Source organism: Silurus aristotelis (genome assembly GCF_946808225.1).
Source record: "Silurus aristotelis genome assembly, chromosome: 24".
Classification (NCBI taxonomy): Eukaryota; Metazoa; Chordata; class Actinopteri; order Siluriformes; family Siluridae; genus Silurus; species Silurus aristotelis.
This window is the reverse complement of record NC_139597.1, coordinates 12,296,758-12,315,879: the sequence shown is the minus strand read 5'-3', so window position 1 is coordinate 12,315,879 and position 19,122 is coordinate 12,296,758. Positions and strand designations below refer to the sequence as shown.

General features: G+C 35.8%; 1 protein-coding gene and 1 long non-coding RNA gene across 3 annotated transcripts in view; one reads left to right on the top strand and one right to left on the bottom strand.

The window, feature by feature from the left end:
• Window positions 1–10,239, top strand: part of gramd4a (GRAM domain containing 4a) — a 47,656-nt gene extending 37,417 nt beyond the window's left edge. Inside the window, exons 12-20 of one of the 2 annotated variants that reach the window (XM_083528461.1) lie at window positions 879–922; window positions 1,509–1,618; window positions 1,836–1,990; window positions 2,454–2,471; window positions 5,392–5,536; window positions 5,619–5,712; window positions 7,616–7,706; window positions 7,810–7,878; window positions 8,571–10,239. In XM_083528461.1, the coding sequence (XP_083384587.1) occupies window positions 879–922; window positions 1,509–1,618; window positions 1,836–1,990; window positions 2,454–2,471; window positions 5,392–5,536; window positions 5,619–5,712; window positions 7,616–7,706; window positions 7,810–7,878; window positions 8,571–8,669 (825 nt within the window). In that variant the 3' untranslated portion in view covers window positions 8,670–10,239. The remainder of the gene's footprint in view (window positions 1–878; window positions 923–1,508; window positions 1,619–1,835; window positions 1,991–2,453; window positions 2,472–5,391; window positions 5,537–5,618; window positions 5,713–7,615; window positions 7,707–7,809; window positions 7,879–8,570) is intronic. The other variant, XM_083528462.1, reaches the window with a different exon arrangement.
• Window positions 10,240–11,994: 1,755 nt separating this feature from the next.
• On the bottom strand, window positions 11,995–12,559 carry LOC310719225. The gene is made up of 2 exons (XR_014531390.1): window positions 12,085–12,559; window positions 11,995–12,035 (listed from the first exon to the last, which is right to left on the bottom strand). It is a non-coding gene; the product is annotated as an uncharacterized lncRNA (long non-coding RNA).
• Window positions 12,560–19,122: the final 6,563 nt, after the last annotated feature.

Genomic DNA, 19,122 nt, shown 5'->3' with positions numbered 1-19,122 from the left:
AGTAGTAGTAGTAGTTGTTGTAGTAGTAGTAGTAGTTGTTGTAGTTGTAGTAGTAGTTGTTGTAGTAGTAGTAGTAGTAGTTGTTGTAGTTGTAGTAGTAGTTGTAGTAGTTATAGTAGTTGTAGTTGTAGTAGTTGTTGTAGTTGTTGTAGTTGTAGTAGTAGTTGTTGTAGTTGTAGTAGTAGTAGAAGTTGTTGTAGTAGTAGTAGTAGTTGTTGTAGTTGTAGTAGTAGTTGTTGTAGTAGTAGTAGTAGTAGTTGTTGTAGTTGTAGTAGTTATAGTAGTTGTAGTTGTAGTAGTTGTTGTAGTTGTAGTTGTTGTAGTTGTAGTAGTAGTAGTAGTTGTAGTAGTAGTAGTAGTAGTAGTTGTAGTAGTAGTAGTAGTTGTTGTAGTAGTAGTAGTTGTAGTAGTAGTTGTTGTAGTTGTAGTGGTAGTTGTTGTAGTAGTTGTTGTAGTTGTAGTATTTATTGTAGTTGTAGTAGTAGTTGTTGTAGTTGTAGTAGTTGTTGTTGTTGTAGTACTAGTTGTTGTAGTTGTAGTAGTAGTTGTTGTAGTTGTAGTAGTAGTAGTAGTTGTAGTAGTAGTAGTTATTGTAGTTGTAGTAGTAGTAGTAGTTGTTGTAGTAGTAGTAGTAGTTGTAGTAGTAGTTGTTGTAGTAGTAGTTGTAGTTGTAGTAGTAGCAGTAGAGGCATTGGTGGTAGTAGAAGTAATAATATTAATTTTAGTAGTAGTATTGGCATTGATAAATGTATTAGTAGTAGAATTAGTTGAGGAATAACTTTTTTAATTGACCTTTTCGAGTACTAGATATGTTTTTACTTCAAAGCACAATTGCAATTCTCATATGCTGTTTCCTCCTTTGGTCTGAATGTCCACAGAATCTTTTTGGGAAAATGGCAGATGTTTTGGAGAAAATCAAAAAGTGAGTTAATCAGGTGAACCTGATGCTATAGCCTTTCCGTTGCCATTCATCGTTATAACTATGTTTTTATTTACTGCCATTCAAAGATTTTAGAATCACGCTGCATAATTTGTATGCATTTTTACTAGCTCAAAATGTGCACAATGCAGATCTAAACAATAATGACCAATTCGAACCAAATACACAACCCATGAGCACATCTTTTAGTTTTTAAGGGCTGTTCCCTAGATAGTAAATAATTCATATGGATGAACAGGATATCATTTCACTCTTATTTCTCTGTTGCCTCATACACTGTTTATGGAAAGAAATTAGGAAATTTGCAAAAACTGTCATGCAAATTATCCTTCCACACTATGTTAGTTACTCTCAGTGGTATATTTAACGAATGTTAAAGGGAAACGTACATCTGCAGCATCTTGTTTATGGAAATAGCAAGGTTATTGAGTTTATTTTCTGTGGGTGATATTTGAATGCGTGTGTGTGTGTGTGTGTGTGTGTGTGTGTGTGTGTGTGTGTGTGTGTGTGTGTTTGTGTGTGTGTGTGTGTGTGTTTGTTTGTGTGTGTGTGTGTGTGTGTTTTGCAGTCTGTTTATGTGGGTGCAGCCTGAGATCACGCAGAAGCTGTACATTGGTTTGTGGGTGGCCTTTATCACTTCCTGCGTCCTGCCCTACAAACTCATGGGTTTTATTATAGGTAAAATGCATATGCTCTATTATTTATTCTCTCTCATACACACTCACACACAGAGTCACAGTTACATGGTGGGCAATAATGCAGTCAGATCCCTCTTTCATGCCTGTGTTAGCGTATGGCATTAAACCCCACCATTCCTGTGCAAATGATTTACTCTGTAACACATATTGAACTTTAGTAGAGTATACATTATGCATATTTGTGTATGCTTTCCCAGGGCTGTATGCAGGCATCAAATTCTTCATCATCGACTTTCTGTTCAAGAGCTGTCCCAAGCTAAGGGACAAGTACGACACGCCGTACATCGTGTGGAACAGCCTTCCCACAGACCCACAGCTTAAAGAGCGCAACCACGCCACCATGTCCAGACGGGTATGACACCAAAAAACCTCCCAAAATTCTGTTTGCTGGAGAATACTAAAAGCAAAAATCTAGATCAAGTCATTGAAGAATTTTTTTTCATTTATTACAGTTTGTATAAAAAATATTGCCCACACTAATTATACTTCCATTTATACTGCAGGTATCTTTAATATATGTTTGGGTGACGATTATGCAAGTGAATGACTGTGTGTGTGTGTGTATGTGTATGTGTGTGTATGTGTGTGTATGTGTGTATGTGTGTGTGTGTGTGTGTGTGTGTGTGTGTGTGTGTGTGTGTGTGTGTGTGTGTGTGTGTGTGTGTGTGTGTGTGTGTGTGTGTGTGTTTATAAGGAGACACTGACTGAATCATCCATTCTGCAGTGCAGCTCTGATTCTAAGTTTGTGTGTCACACTACTCTTCTGTGCTCTCTCTCTCTCTCTCTCTCTCTCTTTTTCTTTCACTCTCTCTCAGCTGTCTGGGTGTGAGAAGGTAGGGATGCTGGTGTGACCTTGCTAGTGCGTGTGTGAGCGTGTGTGTGTGTGTGTGTGTGTGTGTGTGTGCGAAACCACCAGATCACCTTCCTTTTTACCTGTCTGTGCGAGCGAGTGTGTTTAAATGGACACACCTTTGCCATGACTATTGTCTGTGCACAAATGGATCACAGTGCCTCCTGTTTAGCAGCTTCTATATGCACATCATTGGTCTTTAAAAAAAAAATCTTGATTTGACATTTTTTGATCAAATATTTGGACATTTCATAATAGGCAAAGCATATGCAAGGCATTTTGGGTCCCTTTTCACAGACAGCCAATTGTTTATGAGTTTCATATGTAGGTATGTGTGCATTTATTCAATGGAAAACTTGCAAGAATTTACTAGACCAACATTTTTCCATTTAGCAGGTGCAAGAAAAGTGTAAATATTTCACATTAGCCTAATTATAAACACTTTTTTTTAAAATGCAAACATGCAAACCAGATAAACCTTTTAAAAGATTGTGTCTTTCACACAATCTTTTTGTCATATCGCCTGTTTTGCATGTCTGCCCTTATCATGTAAGCATTTCTAGTGAAGAATAGTGAAAAATACTTTCCAATATCAATGCAAATAGATTTCTTGTGCCTGAAAGTCAAATTTACAGCATGCAAAGACAAATATAACACAAGGGCAGTTTTTAAATTTGCTGTAAATCATATTTATACCAGCTAAAGACCTTAAACGATTTTAAATATCGGTAAGAATTTTAGCAAATGAATGATTAAAATCTCTTCGTGACCTTTTTGGAAAGAGAGATCATGAGTACCATGATCACACACGGTGTCAGTTGTGGCGAAAAAATGCTCCAACCTGGCAACCCAAGCTAGGTCTGTTTTTTTTCACTAGTTTAGCTGAACAGTCAAACCAGTAACAGCATGTGTCATAGCTTAGGTTTTCTTCTTATTTTATGTTGTTAATGTTACACGGAGAAACTTAAGTTGTAGGAACTAATAAATCTGTCGTGGAACTGGAGGATTTTACACAATGGAAAATTCTGTAGGTTGACTTTAAATGTGAAACTGGCACTCCTTATGAGAAAACTAGCAGGTGCTGGAAAGACATTAGACATAAAAGACATAAAAAGACATGGTGGGGTTATAACAACCATGAAAGCGAGGGGTTTATGCATCTTAAATGAAATAGTTCATTCTCGTTATGACTTATCGAATAGCAATTTTTTTTCTGACAACCACCTTATCTCAGCTGTGAAAGTGAAATAAAAATATATATTTTAGGTTTACAGTATCTATGCTTTACCTTTATTATAAAAAATAATTGTTTTAACTTTTGTAAGATGTTGACTTTATTACAGTTTGTTAGTTGTCTTTGCGCAAGTTGTGACAGTTATTCTATTTCTATGGGATTAAATGTCCTTATACTGCTATCTTTTCATTAGTAGGAAAATTAGTTTGGTTGCTCTGTTCAGTAATTTGCAAAATAGTCTTATAAACAAGCCTAAGAAATAAGCCTGATAAGATCACGGCTTGTGATCTGGCCTGAAATAACCGTAGCATACTTACCTCTAGGTCAAATAAACAGGAAGTTTTTTAAAACCTTATTATAGCTTAGTACAGAAGAAACTAGTTTTATATTAGATATTCATCGCACATTCATACTTCAATGCCAATTTAAACAGAGCAGTTTCAAAGTTTTCTATTTACATTATTAATACTTATTAACAGTTTTTTTTTTTTTCATCTTAGGTTAATATTGTATTCTATTTGATTTAATGCTTTTAATCAGTGGCCCATTTTAAAATAACAGGGATTCAATAATTAACTTTGCAACACTGTGGACTGGTCTTGAAGCCGCCTTGTTCTGATTAGCTGGCTGTTGATGGTGAACATCATTTAGGTTATTTCCCTTGTTCACAGTGACTGAGTAATATTTTATTGACGAAACTTGTACTAACAAGGTGAATTTCCTTTAACAGAAATTAAAGGGGTATGTTTTATACTTTAACATGAATACAGTGATATATATTTCATGTATAGTTTAGCACATTGGGAAGAGTACCTGTTATTACATATATCTAGTAAAGTATTTCCATTTGATAGACCTCTCCTTTTAGAGAAGTGTACACTTAAATAGGCGTATTATATTTTCTTTTTCATGTAGTAATATCCTTTTAGATTTACTAGAGAGACTAGAAATAGAATAGAGTACAGAGTTTGTGTGTGGGCTGTGTAGCAGTGAAGGCATGAGCACTTACCTGAACGCAGTAATTAGCGATAAATCATCAGCATACTGACTAACACTCATACGAATCAAATCTATAATTATTGGCACTCTTCATGAATATATGATTAACTGATTAATAATTACAATTAGGATTATATTTTCCTTAAACCGATGGAGACACTGTATAGGTCCTTTTGGTTTCCAAATGTATTATTTTCTCTTAGAGTGAATAAATGGCTTAAATATTAGAAAGGAAGGAAAAAGAAATTCCCATGACGTGGTAAAGGACGGAAGTTTCTCCATTTGTTTAAGTGTTTAAGTTGTGAAAACAACGTCTGTAATATTCATGTTGTACAATCACTCTAACCCATTCTGTGGAAGGGTGCCAATAATTCTGGAGTTGACTCTAGCGTACATCTGCTGGGTGAACGGTAATGTGCTACACTGACTGGAATACGCATCTCACCCACATAAATTCACCCAATAACTAAACACATCAATATATATGGAATTATGTGTTATTGGATGCTTAATATTACAGAAAAAGATGCGCCTGTAGCTTTTTTTTTTTTGAGACTTGGTTTGTGCAGCATGGTTATGATCGAAAAACAGTGGACGCTGTAGATATAAAAAAAAAAAATCCATTTTTGTTTCTGTGGTTGAATTCTTTCTGGGGGGGGTTTGTGCGCAGATCCCGCCGGTGGTTTCGCGGAGTAGCTTAGCAACCATTCCCTCAGGAATGAGCAGAGAGGACGACAGTGGGCGCTCGCATAACACCAAGAGAGGAGCCTTCCACGAGATCTTCAATCTGCCAGAGACGGAAAGGCCTCTTCCTGGTGTGCTAAAGAAAGGATTACAGAATTGTCAATTGCGCATGTCTGTAATCTGAAATAATTGGCAGTGTTTTGTGTTACACAGTGTGTGAGAATGGATGGAGGTGCTGTTTGATCAACCGGGACCGGAAAATGCCCACTGACTACATTCGCAACGGTCTGCTCTATGTTACTGAAAAGTAAGAAGGCTTTCGAATATATTGTCAAATCTTTTGTTAAAATATGTCAGCACCTAGAAAACTGAAAAAAACAAATAGTTTTTAGATATTCACAGTCAAATTTTATGGTCAACTCTATGTGCAGCATCACATGAGCCCTTTTGTAGTTATTATAATCTCCATTGTTCTAGGGAGAATTTCCACTAGATTTTGAAGCATTGTGAGTTCCATTCAGTCACAATAGCATTAATGAGATCAGGAACTCATGAAGAGTGAGGAGGCCTGTGGTGCAGCAGGTTTTCCATTTCATCCCAAAGGTGTTCAATTGGGCTGAGGTCAATTGAGGTCAATAGGTGTCAATAAGGGTCAGTGGAGGCTCACCTTTGGGGTCAGAGGAGGCTCACCTTTGGGGTCAGTGGAGGCTCACCTTTGGGATGAGTGCATTGTTTTTATTATTATTATTATTATTATTATTATTATTATTATTATTATTATTATTATTATTATAATAAACTTGAGCACATACACAATAGTGGCAGGGGTGTAAAAAGAAACTCACTCCGACTACTCACTTTTTACTGGAAATAAGATTTGTTTTGCGCATGCATGAAAACGTTAAAGAATCAATAGTGCTATGGATTAAAGAATTTCTCTTAAAAGGAGTCAATTCTGACAATTCTGCATATGGAGGGGATGAATAAATGAAGGATGGAAGGAATGAAGAAATTTTTTTTAAAGTATGCTAAAAATAAGTGGAACAGTTAAATAGATCATATCTATAGAAAATGAAATATTAAATGTAAAACACACAATTTCAATTTCTTAAATTTTATTTACAGCAATCAATGTAATCATTGTAATAAAAAAGTGTATTGCGTTCATTTGATTTATTCTATTAAAATTTTTATAAAATTTTATAAAATATCATTGTATATATTATTTAACCAAGCAGCTATTTTATTTTAAATTGTTTTAAAAATGTAAACTGTTGATGTTTACATATGTTAATAATAATAAACTGCGTTAATAAAAAGCGACAGCCAATTTTATATTTTGCATTTCTGTACCAAAATTAAAACCGAGGTACGTACCGAAATGTGAATTTGTGTACCATTACACGCTTAATATATATGTGTGTGTGTGTGTGTGTGTGTGTGTGTGTGTGTGTGTGTGTGTGTATGTGTGTGTGTGTTTGTGTGTGTGTGTGTGTGTGTGTGTGTGTGAGTTAAGTGTTTTACCATTTTAATTTGAACTGTGCTAGAATTCATAGACATGGAACACTGCCTTTCAAAAGTTTTTGGAGAAACACCTGCATGTTCCTTATGTTCATATGCAACACATGTTAAATTAATTATATGAATCAAACAAATATATAAATGTACAATGTGGAACTTTTTTTTTTCTCATTTTAAATACTGCTTTGCATGAATGAGAAGTTTACACACTCTTGGCATCTGTAGAGTTTGTTTCTCCAAACGTTCCACTGAAATATTTTGCCGTACCTTTAAGACTTGCCAAGTTCCCTGACAGATAACACTCTAGCTGACTGCTTTCTAAACAGAGCTTGGATGTATATTTGGGTCATTGTCTTGTTGTATGGTGAAGTTTGTTCCAATTAGCCGCAGTTCAGAAGGAAATGCATGGTGCTGAAGATTAAAATAGTAGCCATGCTGGTTCAGTATTTCTTTCACCCAGAATAAGTCTTTAGCCTTCCCTCCTCCAAAACAACCCCAAACCTTTAAGCTTCTACCTCCATGTTTGCCTGTGTGAATAAAGCAGTCTGTGAACATCTGTTGTATCTATGTATAAATAACCATGCTTTTTCGTATTAAGAACAACTGCTGATTTGAATTGATTTAGTGATTATTATTTAAAACCTGTGTGTTATACAGTAAGAATGCTAAATGCAGTGTTTCTTCTTCAGCTACTTGTGCTTTGAGAGCTCCAGTTCCAGATCAGGCTCCTCCAAAAAGAATAAAGTCATAAAGCTTTTGGACATCACAGATATCCAAAAGGTAAGGGACTACATGTAGGTATTTGCATTCTCAGTTCAGATATAAAAACAAGAATGTAAGTTTAAATTTGAGGGGTTTTTTTCTGGATTTCTGTTTTCTATAGTATAAGGTTTTGTCCGTTTTGCCTGGGTCAGGAATGGGAATCTCTATTGCCACACCCTCAACACAGAAGGTAAGCCATGCAGAGATGCATTATAAATATTTTGATTTGCAATATTGTCATCAGGTGCATCAGTCTTTTCATTGCATCATTTTTTTTTTCTTACTGTACATTTTTCTGGCGTGAAAAATAACTCCACCCCCACCTGAGACTGAGCTGCTCATGTAACTTTAGACCAGTGGTTCTCAAACCTTTTCTGCCATTCCATGAACTTTCAAGCCACGTCTGTCTTCCATCACCCCAAAAATAGTAATGAAATACTTCATTTAAAAATTTTAATATCAGGTTCCAAATCAATAACATCAAATAGCATCAAGTTTAAAAATAGATCAAAGAAAAGTGTAGTTGTGCTTGGTATCCTAAATGATGTTTTAATTTACTTGCAGTAAATATCATAAATGTTTGTTTTTGATGCTTTGAGTATATGACCTTCATTTTTAAAAGAGAAAACCATAATTAGAGATTAATGAAGAACACAAAAAATGATAAATCATGCACCCCACCTGTCATACCTTTATTGCCCACTAGAGGGGCGTGCCCCACACTTTGAGACCCACTGCTTTAGAGTCATGTGTAGTTTTGATAGACAGATTTGAGTCAGTTATATAGGAAGGGAATCCTTGTCAGTGTTTTATTCCAGTTTCAAATCAAATTACAAATGTCTCCTTCAGTGCATCAGTTTATATATGTGTTTCATCTTCCAGCCCTTGGTGTTTGGCGCCATGATCCACAGAGACGAGGCGTTTGAGTCGATCTTCACTCAGTACATGAAGATTGTGACTACAGGCTGCCACGAGACCTAGCGCATGCATCATTAACCCTACGGAGAAGCTTCCTCTTCTCTCTTTCTATCTTTTCTCTCTGTCGTTCCTGTCTCAATAAGCAGGCTGGAACTGATCCGTTTAGTCAGCTATGGCTAGATGATCTCAACCGAGGGTTGAGCGTGAACAGCAAAACATCCACGTGGAATGTTTATCACACCGATGGTTTTAGGGAGGGAGGGTGGGGTCGGGGGAGGAGGCTGGACCTTCTCACCTGCCTAAGTAAACGCTCTTTCAGGGAGCAGATTGTAGAGTTGCATATAGACTTACATGATACACTTCTTTCTGCTGTAAGGGTTTTGTGCTTATTTGTCAAAGCTTTGCATTGTAATACCTGTCAGGAGAGAATGCAAGATCACTAACACCTTGCAAATTACTGATGAAGCCTGTTTGTGTTAGTTTACATTATTACAACGCGTACACAAACGCACGACACATTTAACCCGCCATTCGTTAACAGTGCGCTTCAAATGTCTTTTTGTTCAGTCCTGGTATATACACTGTATGGAAAAAATGTTTGTGGACACTTGAGCATAAGATTGAGCTTTTTGAACATCACTTTCCAAATTTACTGTTAAAATAACTTCCACATTTCTGGGAGGATTTTCCACTAGATTTTGGAGTGTGCTTGGGGAGATTTGAGCTCAGTCAGCCACAAGGGAGTTGTGAGTAAAGTCATGTACTGATGAAATGTGAGAAGGCCTGGAGTAAAAATCCTCCACTTGAACCCATGTAAACCCTATGTTCATGGAGCTGGCTTTGTGCACAGGACATTGCTCGAACAGGTTTAAGGCTCCATTTTAAGTGAGGGGAAATAAAAATTGAATGCTACTGTATTCAAAAACATTCTATAACAAATGTGTGCCTCCAACTTTTTGGTAACAGTTTGGGGAAGAACCACATATGGCTGAAAAAGTGTCCCAATTATTTTTGTCTATATAGTGTAGCACTGTAGGGAAACTGCATATTTCTTGGGGAAATAATAATAAGTAGTAAAATTATCGATATTTGTATTACTGACTGATAAAATGATTCAAGAAAATCATTAATTTTAAACTCCACAAAATCTTTTAGAGCTGTAATCTTATTGGCGTATTAATAATCTTATTAAACCTACAGTGTGTAGATACCGAAGTATTGTAATCAGTACCAAGAGTAGTCATTAAACTAATACTAGGGGGTTTTGTAACTACAGATATAAAGTCTGGATCTAGATGAATTAAAGCTAAGATTGCTTGTTTATCCAAAGATGGAGTTATATTCTGAATACTGTTGTATTAGTACATTTCCATCAATCACTTTCTCTATTAGTAATGAGAATTGTGCATACGCATAAAACCTCCTTGTCTCCTAACTACTCTTTAAGACCCAGACCAAGAGTCTGTAGTGTGTAAGTTCTCAAGCATAAATCCAAAGCCGCTCAGAAATCCGGGGTGAGATCTCAGAGTTGTCTGCTCTTTTACCCGCCATGTCATTCAGCTCAAGCTGAAAGCGAAGATCTGCCCTCAAAAATCATCGTTCAAATCATGCAAAGCCATAAACCAATAAGTATGAGAAATTCATCCGAGCACTGAAGTATGAGTGCCAGATGAGTCTAAAGTACGGAACAGCAATACCAGACACTGAACTAGAAACTGAACAAACCAGATGTATGTTATGCGATGCATCCTGTCATTTGGAGTCTGGAGTTGCACCAGGCTTTTTTTTTTTTTTTAAGTGCACATCACGATCTGTATCAAACGCCTGCTTAAAGGCAGTTCCGGACCCTCCGAGAAAGTCTCGGCTTTCATTCTCTCAATATTGTTATGAAATTCAAACAAATATGGATTGAATCTCTCAAACATGGGATGAGGCATTTTTTATCTACCGATTAGAATGCTGCATTTAGATCGACATTTTCTCATTATCCTTCTCATCTGTCTTGTCTCCTTTTTAGTACTAGTTGCAGCAAAAAAAACACATCACAGCCATGGGCAGAGAAATGTTGAATGGCTGGAAAGTACTTTTTCTCTCCATATCAATGATTACTAACAGTGTTTCCCCCACAGGATAAAGAGAGGGGGAATGTCTGAAAAGTGTTATCACTTTATGCTTGATTTCATGCTCTAACTGTTAGAAGGCCTCACAGCAATACAATCCCCAGGTTTGATCCTGAGCTGGTTTACTTTCTGTGCATGTTCTCAAATCTCTTTTCCACCAAAATGGTTCATGTTCTGGGTCTCAACTTGGTTCTTGGCCAGTGCTTGATCAGGGGAACTGTAGCCTATCATGACCTAGCCACGAATTTCAATGGGGATGTAACAGATGTCCAAAAACGGACATGCCGCATCATCTTGTGTGTGTGTGTGTGTGTGTGTGTGTGTGTGTGTTTGCAAGGGTTTCCTCTTGGTTCCCTGTTTTATTCCTACCTCAAAAAACATTCTAGTAGGTGGACTGTCTACCTTTTTTTTTTTGTGTATTGTGTGTGTGTGTGTATATGTGTGTGTGTATGTGTGTGTGTATATGTGTGTGTATGTGTGTATGTGTGTGTGTGTGTGTGTGTGTGTGTGTGTGTGTGTGTGTGTGTGTGTGTGTGTGTGTGGTGCCTTGCCTTGCACTGGACTGGGTGTGCATTCGTGCTTCATGCCCAGTGTTCCTGAGACAGCTCCATCATCACAGTTACCAAGATAAAGGTTACTAAAGATGAATAAATGATCGAATGAATCGATATGTATTGGAGCAAAACAATAATATTTCTATTGGCATAAAGCCGAGACTTTCTTGATGCCAAACGTATTAGAATTTGCTTCTGGGTTAAAGTGACTTACAATGATGGAGCAGATCAATGATATGTATTATAAAAAGCAAAGTGCCAGACTGAATGAGTCACTAAGAGGAGAGAGATTGGGATAGTGTGTGTCGAAACACGAGCATTTCGCTTGAGCAAAAAATGTCATCTGTTGTTTTTGTTGGAGGATTACTTTACACTTTGCTACTAATTGTAAACATACGGATGTACAGTAATCGGAAATGTGAGCGATCAGAAGGTTATGAGTTTAAATCCCAGCACTGCCAGAGTTTTACACTGAAGACCTTTAACCCTTAACATGCACAGACAGAAGCTTGGTTCATTTTCTGCGCACTTTAGCTCAGAGTGTTCGTAAACCGAGCCCATATAAATGTCCCAAAGTTTTTATCATGTCTCTTTGTAGTGGATAATCAGCTTTTTTTCTGATCGGACATTTCTGAGTTGTCCTGCACTTGCACTAAACAAGCACAGACTATTGTCTGAACACTAGTTTTGCCAAATTTATTTCCTCTCTCTCTCTCTCTCTCTCTCTCTCTCTCTCTCTCTCTCTCTCTCTCTCTCTCTCTCTCTCTCTCTCTCTCTCTCTCTCTCATTCTCTCATTCTTTTACTTGTATTAGCCATGGTCTTTGTAAAACAGATGTTTACAGGAAGGCTTGATTTGAATCCATGTTATGCTTCAGTTTGAACCCACAGGAATATGAAAACAGAGGCGAAATCCATCATTAGATGGTCACTGTGTCTCTCCAGTTCTGTGCTCAACACTGGTGTGATAGTTCTATAAAATATATTAACAGATATATTTGTTTTAACTGTGTGCAGATGTTTGTTAAATATTTTTTTATAAGATTAACACACACTGAAACTACTGAAGAAATAGAAATTTATATATCCTCCTGATGTGTGAATTATTATGCTATTTATGTTGGCTGGAGTAAAACGATATGAAGAAAAAGAAAAGAAAAAAGAAAAGGGTATTATATTCAGTGCAATGCTGTAACATTAGAGACATTGTTTTTGTTTTTAAGAAAAACTGTGCTATAAAAATCATGTAGTGTACATTTTGTAATGGAGTAAATCAGATTTAAAGGATGTTTGTCTGACTTTTTATTCTCATATACACTTGGATATTGATTAAGCTTGTTATATGGTTGGGTTTTACATCCATGGATACTTTCTTTAGTGAATCAGATCATAGGGCTCAGTTCAACAATAACAACGAACCATAAACATAAGCATTTTACAAGAGCTTCTAATGACTTTAAATAACATTACATTTAAGATAAAAATCTATATATAAAAATATATATATATATATATATATATATATATATTCAAGTTATATGCACTTTGGGGTCGAGTTTACAGACAAATGCAAGAAGAGGATATGTAATAAACTTGTTATAAGGTTTGGTTGCTCTGAACTGTGACCCGAACAAAAAAAATATATGGAAAGTCCATAAAAAAATACAATCCATGTGTTATGTGCAATAATAAGGTAAGAGTATGAATTATAAGTAAATCAATACTACAGTAAAAATAAAAAGCCATCTAGAAAAAATGAAGAAAACGACTAGTGAACTGAAATAAATAAGCTCACATTTATTAAGATTTGAGAAACTTTTGCCAAACTGCAGAATCATGCTATAGTGAAAAAAATATTTCAGTGATTTATGCATAACCCGCTAATATCAATCTAAATGGTTTAGTCCACTGTTGAGGGTTTGACAAGACAATGTAGGGGGTTTTAATCACACATTATACTCGGTGAAGTCTGTGTGGGATCGTGAACACCTACACAACACTGAATTTTAAACTTGTGTTCAAGCTCAATAATCCACATTTAGTGCTCAAAGCACAAGCAGATACACATCAAACTAGTAAACGCATCATATGGTACAAGAAAAAACGAGGTTCAAGGTAAGTACCACCACTTTTACTTGTGCAAGACTTCTGAAACAAGAGAGAGTATGTCCCCAAATCCATATTGGACCAATATGTGGGCCAAAGTTTGTGGACACCTTTGTATGTGCTTCTTCTAAACACCTTATTCCACCTTTAGATGTATTTGCTGTCATAATACCCTCCACTCTTATGTGAAGATCCACTAGAGTTTGGAGAGGGGTTGTGGAGATTTGTGCCACAAAGGCATTAGTAAAGGCCTGGGGTGCAGTCAGTGTTCCAATTAATCCCAGTAGGGTTGAGGGTCAGATATGGTTTGGACATGTGCAGAGGAGGAGAAGGTTTATGGATGTGGTGAGGGAAGACATGCAGATAGTTGGTGTGAAAGATGCAGATGTAGAGGACGGGGTTATGGAAACGGATAATCCGCTGTGGCGACCCCTAATGGGAGAAGCCGAAAGAAAAAGAAGAAGAAGGTTTGAGGGTCAGATCTCTATAGCAGGTTACTCAGGATCTTCCACTTTCGCCAATGTAAAGCATATTTTGATGGAGCTTTCTTTGTGCACAGGGTCATTATCATGCTGGAACAGGTTTGGGTCTCCTAGTTCAATGGAAGAGAAAATGTAATGCCCCCAGTTTTGTGGTTGTGGAGGAAGCACATACTGTATATAAAATAATTATAAATATAAATTAGTATAAAATAGGTGTTCTAAATGGGGTGTATCTTAAGTCATTAGTTAAATGTTAATCTTTAAGTTTACTTTTATACAGTAATACAGTACAGTAATTGTAGCTGGCTACCATTCACTAGATTCTACACAAGTCTGTGGCCTGCAGACATTTGATCTGTTTTTCCAAACACTACAGCTAATTATGTGACTTTTCTACAGGATGATCAGTAGGACAAGGTATAGCATCTAATCTGGCTACATCTAGCTAGAATGTTTTATGATCATTCTGAAATGTTTAATAAATGTATCCATGTATAACTGACAAAGCCTTACTGTGCATTCATGTCCTTCCAACTGCTGTCCACTAGAGGTCCTTCCACTGGATTGGATGATTCTAATAGAATAATAATCAATTAAATAAAGACAAAACAAAACCAAAAAGCGAAGAAAATATTAAAAGTCAGACAGACAGTCCCCCTCTACATTAGAGAATTTAAATTCAGCCTGTTTTAAAACCTTACACACATATTCCATCTAATAAAAACAATATTGTATATCACTGGCAGGAACCAGAATGGAACTGGAATTTACTGTCAGATTATATATATATATATAAAACACAATATAATAAAATAAAAATCTTCCCGCATTTGCCATTGGAATTAAAATACTCTGGTGCAGCTGTTCATGTCTTGGACGCTAGATGTCCTCAGACACTGTGAATTCATCTGCGTAAAGTTGAACTGGATTTTTTCTCTGATAAAAAACCTGCAGATGAAAATTGCTTTCTCTTAGAAGGGTTTTCCTTCTTTCTGTATTATTATTATTATTATTATTATTATTATTATTATTATTATTATTATTAATATTATTATTATTATTATTATTATTATTATTATTATTATTATTATTATTAATATTATTATTATTATTATCATTATTATTATTAATATTATTATTATTATTATTATTATCATTATTATGAATACCATGATAATAATAATAATAATAATAATAATAATAATAATAATAGGAAAAAAGACTAAGAAGAACAGTATCATTATTCTTTCTTTGTGTATTAAGGCATTTATTTATATAATTTTTTATTACGCTACAATAATAAAACTATAAATTAAAACATTTGATATTATTGTATAAAGTATATTTGACAAAACAAAACAACATATTTCTATATTACAATGTTAGGCCAAGGTTAATGTTTTTTAGGGAATTACACTTGGTTCTGGTTTGAATTGGGAACTTAGATCCTTCTTTAGATATGTACTTTTAGAATGTACACTGAGCACCCAGTGTTTCCAGGATGATGATGATGATGATTTTGATACTGGTATTATGTAAATTCCCCAAGACACAAACACTTTTTAGGCTAAAACGTAGCAGATATTAAGACTATTGGATTAATTGGCAAATTGGAATCATCTGAAAAACAAAAACATTTCTGTAATTGATGAGGAAGATGGACTGGATGGCACAGTAACCTGAGTCCTGAGAAAGCAGATTAAATGATTTCTAAAGATAAAAAGTGTTTTGGACTGTCAGATTGTTAGAGGAAATGTATTCCTGAGTCGAGGTGTTATCAAAGAAAAGGCTTGATCTCCGAGACTACAGGGATTAGATGGAGGGATAGTGAACAAGGCTTAAGATGAAGATCTGAGAGCATGATGGAGTTAGTAGAATGGAAAAGGTCACAAAGATGGGAGAGAGACTTTGAAGGGAATTATGGATGAAAAAGAAGCCAGTGAAGAGTGTGGAGTGTCAGGATGTGTCAGGATGTGGAACGCAGATCCTTTCTACTGCCTTATACACACAATGGTTTCTGACTGGAAAAAAAGGGAAACAGTTTTACAATTTATGATATACAGTATAATATATGAATTACAATTTGTAACTATGACATGTGGGTTGATCCTGCAGCAGAACAGCCATAAATACTGTAAAATTAATGAAAATAAAATCAATAAATAAAACCCAAACCTTGCACGCAACCTTTATCTGAAATTATTCAGATTTTGGGGGATAAACAAGTACATATAATAGATATAGACCTATTTCTGATAATGAATAAACAACTGCTAAACAAAAAGCATATTGAATCTGAATTATTCTTATCTTAAGATGCTGAATGCATCCATACATTTAGAAAATGTGAAATTCCTTTGGGAATTTCAACTATATGTACATATTTTGATCTATTTATTATATATATATATATATATATATATATATATATACACTATATAGACAGAAGTCTGTGGACACCTGATCCCAAGATTTGTACCCAATTTTTGAATATTCACTTTCTGTACATTATCATGCTGGAACAGGTTTGAACCTCCGAGTTCAAGTGAAGTAAAAATTTAATGCTACTGCCTTTAGACATTCAACTTTGTGGTAACAGTTTAAGAAAAAGTCACACATAGAAGAAAAGTCAGGTGTCCCAATACTTTTGTCCATATATTGTTTTTCTTTAACAAATGTGTTCAATGTACAGTAAAAGTACAAATTACGCCATGGCTGAAAAAAACAACATCACCACCAGATGTCACTGTTGTCGAGCAAAAATTCACAACTTCGACAATCTCTAATGCAGAACTGACCCTACAGAAAATGCTGCATTGTTTTATTATACATCACAGCAGCAGAATTTTAAAAGACTCTGTGGAGTATATAATCAGGCTTTTATTTAGGCCAGCGCTACCGTGTAAATGACCTTCAATTTCGAACACTTTTGGTGTTATTGTACATTATAAAGGCTTACTTAGTCGCTTTATCTCCACAGCACAGTGTTGCCATGCAGAAGCCTTATGTTATTTAACAAGGGTGGCATTTGCATTATGGGGAAGCGTTGTCCTTCCCACACACTCATTTCTTCCCCCTTTCTTACCGAGTCTTTTTTTAGAACGCATCATTTTTGCACAACTTTTCTCACAACTTTGCTGAACAAAGAGGACATTACCAAATCTATAACTCACACACAAAGATCTTAAAGATGAAAACTGAGCCAATGATGACATATTTAAGATTCCTGAGATCTCAGTAAAGCAGGTCTGGGAATGTAGACTGCAAGGTCAGAGATGTTACATGTATGACATAATGCAGGTGGGTGTATATTTTTTCCTCGCTGTAGCCTCAAACGTTTCAATTTAAAGGTTTCAATTTAGACTGGCTATTGGATTGTACAATGAGACACACTTCATAGTGTTTGGGAATGTATTATATAAATATGTCGAAGTCTTTAATATTTATAGACTGGACTAGACAATATTTGAATGTGAATAAGGGTTTCACTTAATTAGCTGACCATGCTTTTTAACTCAAAATCAAACAAGGAATACTGAAAGCAATGTCATGAATGTCTGCTGTGAAAGAGAGAGAAAGAATAGTTCCAATTACAAGCACAAAGAAGACTCCTGCTTAAAAATTCCTTTTCCCTAATGAAGGATCTGTCGTCTATTAAATAGAAATAAAAGAACGGCAGAAATGACTTTCTACCTGAAAGCATGATCACTGCCCTTTTTTTTTCCACCGGCATTAATGGTGTGTGAATGTCAAGATGAAACTGCTTGAAAATTCCAATAAACCATCACCACACTGACTTTAGTTTTAAAGCAGTCCACCAACAGGATACGTTTCGGAGAAACTCCATAGCAGTATAGCTGTAGCTGTAGTGCACTCGAGGTCAATATCCTGCGGCAGGCTGAAGAACGCTTCTCTCAGTTTACGGGTGTTGTATCTGATTTGTGCTGCTAGGGATCTAGCATTGCTGGCAGCGAATGAGCCGTGGCATCAATAAGGTGATATACTTGTATATCATGAACATGTCCTGATTCCATAATCCTTTAGATAATCTAGATAAGACTGAACATTATTTTATCAGCTTTTTGTTTTGTTTGTTTGTTTGTTTTTTGCACCAAAAGCTGATGTGCTCCTTTTCTGCATGTCACGCTGTGTTTTTGATCAAAATTTTCCTAATCAGTTTGACAGCCAAAACCTAAAAGCTTTTTTTTTTTTTTTTTTTGCTGTGCTGCTTTCATAGTCTGTCAGGTTCTTGTTTCTAACTTTCAACTTTGCAGCTGCACTAAACCTATGATTTGGGGTTTTTTTTAGTTCGATTGATTTTCTTTCACTCTTCACACCCACATGATGCTGTGATTTGCCAAATTCACTCATTTTTATTTGAATCGCTCTGAACAACAGCTTGTTGAGAATTTCAGACAATTTCAAAATAAATTTTGACTTTAATGAAAGTGACCGGAATGAGCCCATTTCAGTTTGTAGGTCTTCACACTCGAGTTGGCTATGTTCTGGTAGTCAGATGTAGTTTCCATCAATTGTGCATTTTACAGTTGCTTTGGGGCATTTCTTCAATCGTTGTTAATAACAAACCAGTAAGTGCATTTCTCAAAACAATTTGTACAAACAGCACCTCAGAATGGATTCTCTGTTCTGGCACCGAGGTGGTGGACTGAACTTCCCCTAGATGGCTGTACGGCGGAGTCACTGGTGACGGTTGAAGACCTACCTCTTCCTGAAACACTTAAATTAGCAAAGTTCGCTTTGTAAATTTTAAGAGTTATATTTACATTAAGTTTGTAATCTTGCTTACCAGTGTAGATTTATTCATTGCTAAAGACTCAAAGCACTTTTGCACGTCGCTCTGGACAAGGGCGTCTGCTAAGTGGCGCAAATGTAAATGTAAATTTAAATGATTACTCAGAAAAGCCTGTACTTTTCTCAAAATCCTTATTACAGCTCTTAAAAGTAAGTATTTGTGTCAATGAACATGTGATTCCCATCAGAATGACAAGTCACAAACAAAAAGTCAAAATATTTAGTCATGTTGTCAGTATGATTTTCTGATGTACGGTTCCGGATTATAATGATTGGAAATGCACAAGGCTGAATTTCTTCTGTATGCCATATATGAATTTCAACAGCACAAATGTACGCTTTACTGTATGTGTACTGTATACGCTCAGCAATTGAAAATTCACGAGATTCTTCTTCGACCTATTTTAGAGAACTAGTTGATCATTGGTTGATCTTGGTGGCGTT